This window comes from Orycteropus afer, unplaced genomic scaffold, assembly GCF_000298275.1.
Source record: "Orycteropus afer afer isolate SDZICR_OR568_19922 unplaced genomic scaffold, OryAfe1.0 scaffold00325, whole genome shotgun sequence".
NCBI classification, from domain to species: domain Eukaryota; kingdom Metazoa; phylum Chordata; class Mammalia; order Tubulidentata; family Orycteropodidae; genus Orycteropus; species Orycteropus afer.
The window spans coordinates 2,769,612-2,781,416 of NW_006921912.1; the positions used below are offsets into that span (position 1 = coordinate 2,769,612).

At 38.0% G+C, this 11,805-nt stretch overlaps 1 protein-coding gene across 1 annotated transcript; it reads left to right on the forward strand.

The window, feature by feature from the left end:
- The first annotated feature begins 3,033 nt into the window (after positions 1–3,033).
- Positions 3,034–3,975, forward strand: LOC103206618 (olfactory receptor 8B12). Its single transcript, XM_007952121.2, has one exon. The coding sequence runs from the start codon at positions 3,043–3,045 to the stop codon at positions 3,973–3,975; it is 933 nt and encodes a 310-aa protein (XP_007950312.1). The 5' UTR covers positions 3,034–3,042.
- The last annotated feature ends 7,830 nt before the right edge of the window (positions 3,976–11,805 follow it).

Genomic DNA, 11,805 nt, shown 5'->3' on the forward strand with positions numbered 1-11,805 from the left:
TTTTTTTGGTAGCTATTGAGAATGGTATTGATTTCCTTATTTCTTTTTCAGCTATCTCTTTGCTGGTGTAGAGGAATCCAACTGATTTTTGGATGTTGATCTTATGTCCTGCCATGTTGCTAAATCTCTCAATTAGTTCCAGTAGTTTTTTGACTGAGTCTCTTGGGTTCTCTAGGAATAGGATCATATCATCTGCAAATAGGGATAGTTTGACTTCTTCCTTACCAATTTGGATGCCTTTGAATTCTCTTTCTTGCCTTATGGCCCTGGCTAGGACTTCCAGTACAATGTTGAATAGAAGTGGTGATAGCGGGCATCCTTGTCTGGTTCCTGTTCTCAAGAGAAATGGTTTCAGTCTCTCTCCATTGAGAATAATGTTGGCTGCTGGTTTTGCATAAATGCCCCTTATTATGTTGAGGAAGGTTATCTTTTTTGATGGTTTCTCACATGAACCTTAGGCTTTTTTCATTTTGTTTTGATCTTTTTTTTGATTGATCACTTTCCAAAGAATTATTGAGGTATTTGCCTTCAATCTTACTAATTTGTCTTTGACTGATTCAATTCTACTCCTTTGTCTGTTCAATGTGTTATCTATTTTTGAAAATTTGGTATTAATATTCTGGATTTCTATGTGTAGATTTTGTATCATTTCTAATTTTTCATTTATTTTTGTCATTTTGTTCTTGTATTTCCTTTCTAAATTGTTCTAGGCTTTTGTCTGTGTCTTCCTCAATTTTGTCAGTGTTTTCCTTGATCTGTCTCTCAATTTGTTCAAGTATATAAATAGAATTCTTTTGAAATCCTTATCAGGGAGTTCCAATGCTGCTTCTTTCTCAGGGATGTGTTCTGGGTCCATATCCTGGTCCCTTGTTTCTCCTGATTTATCTTGCTTCTTTGTGTGGACTCTGATGCACTGTTGTCTCTGAGACGTTGTGGCATTTTTGTGTTTTATTTAATTGGTGATTTTATGTTGGAGTGATGTGCCCAAGATTCATTTTCCTTATTTTGTTTGGATGTTATCTAAGTAAGCAGGGCATTGTGTTCCTCTATTTGCTAGTTGGCAGCACTTATACATTCACTACCTGTCTCCTTTTTTCAATGTCAGCCCTCCATATGTCACTGCCATCCTTGGCAAATGTAGCCTATTCTTAGGTCCTTGGAATGCTATCACTTTAAATATCCAAAATGGCCACTGCTTGCAAACATTCAAAATGACTGCACCCTCAGTCACTTTATATATCCAAAATGGCTACTGCTTGTAAACAATTAAAATGGCTGCACCCTCTGGACAGCTGAAAGTCCACAGCTCAGGTTGTCTCCCTCTTTGTTGTTTCCCTTCCTTGTCATCAGCCACCAGCACAGTTGTACCTGCAGGCCTTGGCAACTAGGGCTGATCTTTAGATCAATTCTCAGGTCTGAACACCACTTGGAAATATTCAGGCTGTTGGTATCTTCAGAGTAGCCGACAATCCGCAGGTCTGTCCATCTCCGTACTCCGTTTTCATTCAGGTTTTTCAACTAGTTAGACTTAATCCACTTCTGTGTAATTCCTTTCAAAGCTCAGGGCTCCAGGATTATCTTTTGTATCTCTGTCAATTGGTTTCCCTTTTCTTTGTGGAAGAGAGTCTGTGTAGCTTGTCTCCCTATTCCACCTTCTTACTGGACTATGATTTATTCTTAATAATGTTGAATAGATGTTAGTTAAATGAAAATATTCAGTCTATAAATAAATCAGCAATATCAAGGGCATAAACAAACATTTCTTCTTCCTTAAGGAAGGTAATCTCTGAGGTAATGATCCTTAGGGAGACTCTGTTTTAATAATCATTTTATGGAAATTTGCAATTAAAAATACAACTTTAATCACCTGTTATTCACTGACTAGGGAAAAATACTCTTTCCTCCCTTGAAACTAGATAGGAGTCTTTTAGTAAATCAGTAATTAGAAATTGAGTTCTTTGGTGCAGAAAGAGTTACCATATAAATTACTGCTTCTGATGTTTTGATCAGGACTGGAAACAGAGAGTTCTTACCTCAAGGTTGTCATCTATTTGCTAGGACTATTTCCTTCCCCAGAACAATGTGGCTAAGAGACAGCGAAGTATAGCATTGTGGCTCTGAACTAAAGGAAGGTGAGTGCCTGCTTGACCTGCCTGTCAGGTAACACAGTGGTTAAAAGTGCAAACCATGGGAGTCAGACTGCCAGAGTTCACCTGGCTGCAACTCAGTAGTTTTGTAACTGAATTAGTTATATAATCTCAGTGAAATGAGAATAATAATATTGTCACATAGCATTTAGAGCAAAGCCTCTCATAGTAATCATTAAATAAATGTTAGCTTTAGAAGATTATTATTAAATCTACAGCCACTTGAGCTAAGAGCTTTGGTAAAAATGAAAGAAAACATTCAATGATTTTATCATTGTTAAAATAATTTCAGGAATTAATTGCACTACTAGCTCCAACAAGAAAGGAGACTTCTATGATTTCTCTGCCCTCTATTCTCATGTAGTGTGAATTTGATGGTAATAAAGAATTTCTACTTGGTAACTGCTCTCAACCCCTGCCAATAACAGCCTTTCTCTGAATTACTAACTAGTTATCTTGCTCTGTCAAGCCTGATCCAGAAGTGGAGGTTCTGAGGAGAATCACAATGATTTCTGCCTGTCAGGATTCTCTTCAAAGAAAAGGCCACGTTTCAGGAACTGAAGAAAAGACACCAGAGGGAAGGGCATAGGAAAAGTATGGACTTAAAGATCTAAAAGTCATTCAACTTGTATTGCCATTCCTCTCTCCTCAGCAGCACTAGTTCTCATCCTGGTTGCAAAGTTCAGCATCATATTGTACTCTGAACAGTTAAAGTCACTTGTATGATATGAAGACAGATCCATAGCAAACAGTGAAGACTTTTATATCACAATTTTAGTCTTTCTGTGAATTCCATTCCCAAGAAAGGGGAGCAGATACTGGGAGGATAGTGGTGATGTTTCTTTGCCACTAAGTGGTTCTTTTCTATTGCCCCCACAGAGTGCCTTAGAGGAGAATGACAACCAAGAACTCTTCTGTGACAGAGTTTATCCTCGCAGGGTTAACAGACCAGCTGGGACTCCAGATCCCTCTCTTCTTCCTGTTTTTCTGTTTCTATGTGGCCACTGTGGTGGGGAACCTGGGCTTGATTACTCTCACTGGGCTGAACTCTCACCTGCACACACCCATGTATTTTTTTCTCTTTAACCTCTCTTTAATTGATTTCTGTTATTCCACGACTATCACCCCCAAAATGCTGATGAGTTTTGTATCAAAGAAGAACATCATCATGTATGGAGGGTGTATGACTCAACTCTTTTTCTTCTGCTTCTTTGTTGTCTCTGAATCCTTCATTCTGTCAGCAATGGCCTATGACCGCTATGTCGCCATCTGTAAACCTTTGGTGTACATGGTCACCATGTCTCCTCAGGTCTGTTTACTCCTTTTGTTAGGTGTCTATGTGATGGGGTTTTCAGGGGCCATGGCCCATACAGGAAACATAATAAGTCTGACCTTCTGTGCTGATAATCTTGTCAATCATTTCATGTGTGACATCCTTCCTCTCCTTGAGCTTTCCTGCAACAGCACCTATGTGAATGAGCTGGTGGTATTTATCTTTGTGGCCATTGCTATTGGAATGCCTATTGTTACCATATTCATCTCTTATACTCTAATACTCTCCAGCATCTTCCATATTCGCTCCTCAGAGGGCAGGTCCAAAGCTTTCAGTACCTGCAGTTCCCACATAATTGTGGTTTCTCTTTTCTTTGGTTCTGGGGCTTTCATGTATCTCAAACCACCTTCCATTTTGCCTCTTGACCAAGGAAAAGTGTCCTCCTTGTTCTATACCATTGTTGTGCCCATGTTAAACCCATTAATCTATAGCTTGAGGAATAAAGATGTCAAAATTGCCCTGAGGAAAACCTTGAGAAGACAAACATTTTCTTGAAAAAGGAGCAACATTTGAGAAAGGAGATCTAATGCTTTGCTTATTACTGTATGTACATATTTTCAATGAAAGGTCTAAATTCCAGGGTTTCCTCTCCTATATAGTAAGAGAATTTTAAGTCTTTATGTTTAGATGAGTTTGGTGCAGAACTATTTTCTCTACCCCTCACCCCATGTTGACTATTCCAAGCATTCTTTATTTTATACAGATTGTTCCTAAAATGAAAGATAATTTAATCTTGAATGGACTCACAAATCATTTAATGTGGCCTTCTCATTTAATAAATTGCACATTGGAAACTCAGACATATTACATATATTGCCCAATGACACACAACTACTTGGTGCCACAAGTGGGTCTGGACTTCAGGTCCTTGAATTCCAATCTACTTTGTTTTCATTTATGCCTCTCTCTCTCTCTCTTTTTTTTTTTTTTTGCCATTTCTCATCTTTTCTATTTTTTGTTTTTAAATTTTTATTGTGATTTGTGTGAAAGTTTATTGAGTAAATTAATTTTCCATACAGCAGCTCATACACAGTTTGTTCCATTACATTGACTACAATCCCTGCAATGTAACAGCTCTCTTCCCACTTCTTCCCTGTGCTTACCTCTTCCCTGTGTCCTTCTTTCCTATGCATTCTTGCCCCCTGAGCTATCTCCCTGTGCAAATACTGCTCTTGCGTTCTCTCATGATTGATCATTCTAAGGAGTGTATCTTCCTGGTGTACATGTTCAGTTTGTATGCCACTCTTTTTTTTTTTTTGGCTGGAAGCCACAGGAGTGAGTTCAATTCCAGACCTGAAAGGCAACTAGGCACCATAGTCTTGAGAGTCTCACCAGGCTCTGTTACACTAGTAAACCTAGTCTTTTTAAAAATGATTATGAGTTTTTTCCACATTGTTCATTTTAACAATCATTAAATCATTGAATATGCTCTTTCATTTTTCCCAGAGCTCTTAACTCAAGTGGCTGTAGATCCAATAATAATCTTTTAAAGCTAACACTTATTTAATGATTACTATGAGAGGCTTTGCTGTAAATGCTATGTTACAGTCTATCCAGGATCTCCTACACTGATCCCTTTTCCAGTGGTTGACTGTGGTATCTGGGCACCATCTAGTTCTTCTGGTCTCATGGTCATATAGGCTGAAGTTCACATGGTCCACTAGTGCCTTGGACTAATTATTTCCATGCGTCTTTGGTTTTCTTCATTCTTCTTTGCTCTGAATAAGAACAGACCCATTGTTGTATTTAGATTGCCACTTGAAGCTTTTAGGACTCTAGTTGCTACTCAGAAAAGTGGGATGGAGAACAATGTTTTTGTGTAGTATGTTATACCAATTGAGCTTGATGTCCCCTGAGACCATGGTGCCAAGCCCAAAGGTCCAACAACTCACTCCATCAGGGTGGTTGACTGTACCTAAGAAGTGATCATAAATTTACCCCCATTAGTTCTAGTTATATGGACATTCTTACAACACATACAAATACATATGTAGAAATATCATCTCCCAACCTTATATATAGTCATGGTTATATTGCCTTTTGCTTAGGCTTACCTGATAACTCAGCCTATTTATGCCATGTTTTCTTGTTCCATTGCTGCCCTCATAGATTTCATTTTAGAAGTATGATAACTTAATACTTCTAAAATCTAATTCCATTTACAGTAATGTCAGGTAACTTCTCAAAAATAATTTTTGAATATTACATTTTTTTTTTTCAAGAGGGCAGGAGGTGAAAACTTTTCTTATGTTTATCTTGGCCAAATGATAAGAAAATGTATTAAGATTAGGGTATGTGGGAGACTAGTATATTAGGTTTCAGATAACAGCAAGCATGGTCATTCCTGAAGTTGTTTGTGAAATCCTAGGTACCCAGTCTAACGTATTTGCACTTTTAAGTTTAAAGGTTCTAAAGATGAGGAGTGGAAATTCACATATAGTTCTACTAATAGAGTCAGTTGTTGGAGCTTTTTATTAAGGGTTAGTTTAAGTGTTTGAGCTATAATTGAGAAATTTGTGGCTTAGGATAATCAAGTAAGAGTCTGGAAAGCTCAGAAGGCAGGAATGAAAAGAAAGAAGGACAAAGAGGAAAATGGTAAACACAGGGAGGAAAGGGAAGAGTGCTGTTATATTGTGGGGGTTAAAATCAATCTCACAAAACAAAATGTGTATGAACAGTTGAATGGAAAGCTATGTTTCTCTGTAAACTTTCACCCCAACCACAATAAGTCAAAAAAAGGTAAGAGTTTGAGATTCTGAAGGAGCAGTAAGCAATTTTGTGGATCTAGTTAGTTATGGATTGGAGGAAGATTAACAGTCTGTGATATGCAGATGACACAACCATGCTTGCTGAAAGTGAGGAAGACTTGAAGAACTTACTGATGAAGATCAGACACTAAGGCCTTCAGTGTGGATTACACCTCAACATAAAGAAGACAAAAATCCTCACAACTAGACCAATAAGCAACATCATGATAAATGGAGAAAAGATTGAAGTTGTCAGGGATTTCATTTTACTTGAATCCACAATCAACACCCATGGAAGCAAAAGTCAAGAAAATAGATGGCTTATTATTGCAGTAGGCAAATAAGCTGTAAAAGACCTCTTCAAAATGTTAAAGAAGAAAGATGTCACTTTGAAGACTAAGCTGCACCTGACACAAGTCATGATATTTTCAATAGTCTCATGTGCGAGTGAAAACTGAACAACGAATAAAGAAGACCAAAGAAGAATGGATGTATTTGAATTGTGGTATTGGCAAGAATATTCAAAATACCTATCAGAAGAATGGGCTATCAGAAGAATGAACAAATCTGTCTTGGAAGAAGTACAGCTGAAATGCTTCTTAGATGCAAGAGTGTCCAGACTTCATCTCATGTGCTTTGGTCATGTTGTCAGAAAGGACCAATCCCTGGAGAAAGATATCATGCTTGGTAAAGTAGAGGTTCAGCATAAAGGGGAAAGACCCTCAATGAGTTGGATTGACGCAGTGGCTGCAACAATGGGGTGAAGCATAACAAAGATTGTGAGGATGGAGTGGCAATGTTTTGTTCTGTTGCACATAGGATCGCTGTGAGTTAGAACTGACTCAAAGACATTTAACAACAACAGTTAGTTATTGAGGTCCGTATTGGTGCAAATACTTAATGTGCTTGCCTGCTTACCAAAAGGTTGTAGGTTTGAGTCCACTCGGAGGTATCTGAGAGGTGTCTGAGAGGAAAAGCCTCAGGATCTGTTTCCAAAAAATCAGCCATCTCAAACCCTATGGTGTACATAGTCACCGTGAGTTAGAATTGATAGCAACTGGTTTGGTTTAGTAAGCTATCAGGGCAGCACTAAGCAGAGGAGGCAATTTCCATTGAAGTTTAAGATATATGCCTAAGATACATCAGCATATATGGGAAAGAAAAATTCATCTGAGAACTGGTTTATAATTTCACAGCTTTGTGTAAAGAGATGTGCATCTTTATACAATACATCGGAACTCTTTGATTTTAATGATTTATTAGTAGGAAAGAGGTTTTTTCTTTTTGATAATTACTAATATATTAAGTGCTGAGAAGACAATTTAACATAAAAGCTATTCTTTGGGACAGTGATCTTATTTTGGGAAAATGGAAGGTTTGGATGAGTGCTTAGTTTTGGCATTTGGTATGACACAGATCATAAGACTAAGAGTTTTGAGAGATGTTTGGCTTTAGTCATGACTTAATGGTGAAAAATAACCAAGTTCCAAGACCTGTGGGGTAACTACCAGGTGAGGGAGATGAATAGGCCATGTAAAATAGGTTGTAAATAGTAACTTGCAAGACATGTAAGTTTTGCATTGTGACTCAGTAGCTTAGTAGTTGTGTGACTTTGGGCAAATTACTTAATGTCTGTGAATACTAATTATTTTTAAAAGTGAAAAAATACTCCTGACTTCGTGAGTTCTGGAGAGTAAAAACTCAGTAAATCTATTACTCTTCCTGCTGGAATTTGCTCATCAGTTATCAGCACTTCCTGTGGCTTTTGCATGACCTTAAGCAAATTACTTCATCTTCCTAAGACTCTACTTAGTCATGAGAAAAATGAACTCCTACCTAACTTTATTTAAAAATAATATATTTTGATCAATTCTTGCATGTATTTTTTAAAAAAATAAACCATATATGTCAGGTTATGCAATGAAAACAAGTCTTCTTCACAGTAGTAATTCCATTACTAAATTCTTGTCTCTAGGAGTTGTTTCTAATTTCTTGTGAATCCTCCAGGGATCATATCTGCATATTCAATCATACATGTCTCTCTGCACCTCACACATATATCTAGTGGAAAGTTGTGTAAAAGATCATTTAAGAATGATTCTTTTAGAAGAGGGTGGGACAAAGAACATTGCAGTAGTAAAAAGAAGAGGAACCAATGAGGCATCCTTGACTTTGGATGCATAAGTATGGGTCCTAACACTGCAGACACAGAGTGACATTTTGATCTTCTGATCTGTCTTTACCCTGTGGATGCACCACTGCTACCTCTTTTCTACCTGGTTTCTGTTGTGGTGAGGTCAGAGTCCTTGGTAGCTAAGAGTCCCAGGATGACAAGTATTTTCAATCCAGCAATAATTACTACGCCTGTTTATTTGAAAAATGGTCTTTTTTTTTTCTGATTCTTGAAATAAATCAGATATCCTGTTGCAAATTTGGAATGTGAAAAATGTATGAAAAAAGAGATTACTATACCTCAATGTGGTAGTTTGCAGTTTTGGACACAATTCTTCACTTTTGTAGTAGTATTATGCACCTATGCCCTGGCTATTGTATCAGAGAGCTGGAGTGTATTACTATGCCTAGTTGATATTGAGATCAGCAATGTGACCCATTTGCCCTTAGGATATCAGCAAATGTGATGTAAGCAGGAGCTTGGATTTTATTTACATGGTGAGGCTTGGTCTCCTGTTGCCTTGAGAAGAGCTTCTCTTTCATGACTGTTGTCCCTTTCAACTGATTCTCACAATGAACACATGTGGAGTAGATCCTGAAGCAGAGCACTCACCCAAGCCCAGACAAGATGAGCCAGCACAACTTATGAGGAATAACTACTCCATACTGTATGGCAATGATATTTTGTGGTTGTTATGTAGCAATAGCTAACTAATACACTACTCCACTCAGAGATCAAGAAAATCTCATCTGGAGATTTTCCTTCAGTGAGATCATATGCAATATATCATATTATAAAAGGGTGTTTAGCTTATTATTGTAATGTGAGCTTTATTCTTTGCTAAAAAATATTTTTTGAATTAAAATATTTCCATGGATGTTATTATGTAAATACATCATATTTTTTTAAAACTTTCTCCTATTGCTGAATATTAAAATTTGTCAACTTTTCCAATGTTTTAGTAGTATAAATAATACTATGACTATCATTTTTGTGTAAAGCTTTTTAGATTTTTGTTTTTTATTATTTTCTCAGGATAGATTTGTATTGTATTTTCCTTACTTTTCAATTCAAACTATTTCCCAATTTTCTCTATGATGTCTTCTTTGACTCATTTATTATGAGAAATGTGTTGTTTAATATTTAATCAATTTTTTCCCTCATGTATATTTTTGCTGTTGATTTCTAATTAAATCTCATCATGTCCATAGAATAAAGTGTGTAAAATTAAAATCCTTTTATATGTATTGGGGGTGGGGGGAAGTAGACACTTAACACCCTTGTCTCAAGGTAAGTAATCCTAGAGATGAAGTGAAATTGTACATGGGAGTGGTCAAAGTGTGCTTCATATGTGAACACAAAGAACAAAGTTTTTCATTTCTAGCATAAATCTTCCCTGGGAGAGTATTCAAGGGAGTCTTTTCTGGGTTTCTGGTCAGATTACTGACTAGAAATAAAGAAAAAAAAAAGTCATCTTATGTTTGCAATGTTATGAATTGACAACAATTCTTTCCTTCTATTGGAGAGAAACATGTGGTCTTGGCTTAATTAGATATATTGGCTTTTAGCTCACAAATGCTATCAGGGTCACTCAGAGAAAAATGGGCTACCCACTGCCATAGGGTTGATTCCAACTTCTAGTGACCAGTAGAAGAGAGTAGAACTGCCCCATAGGGTTTCCAAGGCTGTAAATCTTTACAGAAGCAGACTGCCTTCTCTTTCTCCTGCAGAGCAGCTGATGGGTTTGAAGCACTGACCTTTTAGTTAGCAGCCAAACTTCCTAACACTGAACCACCAGAGCTCCTTAAAAATGGGTTAGGCTTTTGTTTTCCAGTATAACAGTTAGAAGAAATAGGTTCAGGGCTGCAACCTGTATCTCTTCATGTCCTTATTCCTAACCCAGAACCCTGAGAACTGAATGTTTGGGAACTGGATCTCCTCTTGTTTAGTCTTGATGGTCACTGAAGAGAAGAAGGCTGAAATTGTGGTGTATCTAGATCTCTTTCCATTTATCCCTCCTGGGCCAGGTCCTTGAGCAAATTGGGACACTGAACCTGGCTTTTTGCTTTTTGAATTTTGCTGCCTTGTTTGTGAAGTGTGGACAGGGTTTCCTTTTGCACCTTCTGGTACAGCCCATTGTTTTTTTTTTTGTTGTTGTTATGTGCCATCAAGTCGGACCTGACTCATAGCGACCCCTCCTTGAGTTTCCGAGGCGGTTGTTGTTGTTGTTATGTGCCGTCGAGTCAAACCCGACTCATAGCGACCCCTCCTTGGGTTTCCGAGACAGTATCACTACGGAAGTAGGATTGCCCAACCTTCCTTCCGAGTCCGAGGCGGTATCACTATGGAAGTAGACTGCCCAACTGTCCTTCTGAGGAGTGGCTGTTAGATTTGAACTGCCAGCCTTTTGGTCAGCAGTCAAGTGCCTTAGGCACTACATTATCAGAGCTCCTATACAATCCCAAAAAGCCAAGATGCTTTGAGCATTTTTCAAACCTAAGGCACTTGACTGCTAACCAGAAGGCTGACGGTTCAAACCCACCAGCCACTCCTCGGAAGGAAGGTTGGGCAATCCTACTTCCGTAGTGATACTGCCTTGGAAACCCAAGGAGGGGTCGCTATGAGTCAGGGCTGACTCGACGGCACGTAACAACAACAACAACAACATGGTTAGATTTGGAAGGAGATGGCACAGAAATGTGTAGAAAGGGGAAGAAAGAGATATTCCTACATTACTCAACATCTGTCAAGACTAACAATTTTTGTGTCAGAGCAACAGAAATTCTCATTTTGGACTCAAGAAATTGATTTCATCTCTAATACAGTTTTTTCATATCTCAAGATATCACTCCTAGAGGAAATTGGTCAGAAAAAATGGCCCATCAGTGACTACTATATTCCTGCTGAGTTAACAGATGGATCAGAGTTCTAGCACCCTCTCTTCTCTTTGTTCTTTGGTCAACGTGTTGTTAGGTGCCGTTGAGTTGTTTTGACTCATGGCAACCCCATGTGGCAGAATAGAATTATTCACAGGGTTTGCTTGTCTAAAACCTTCAAGGAAGCAGATTGCCAGATCTTTCTCTTGTGGAATTGCTGATTGGGTTCAACTGCCAACCTTCTGTTTAACAGCTGAATGTTTAACCATTTATGCTAACATAGCTCCTTTAGGTTACTCTTACTGGCTGGATACTTCCTTCAGTGACCCCTTATAACTTTTCATCTTTAGCCTTTCCTTCATAAGTCTTTTCTTTTTCTTTCATTTCTCCCCCAAATGGTAACAATTATTATGACAGAGGAAAACCTCATAACCTAGTTGATATCAAAGAATCAGTTCTTCCCTTCTGCTTCTTTGTCATTAGTTCTACACCACTGGTCTTTGGTCATTATGAGGCCAAGACCCCTCTG

Excerpts from the sequence above, each read along its gene's own strand:
- LOC103206618 (XM_007952121.2), top strand. The coding sequence starts at position 3,043 with ATGACAACCAAGAACTCTTCTGTGACAGAGTTTATCCTCGCAGGGTTA.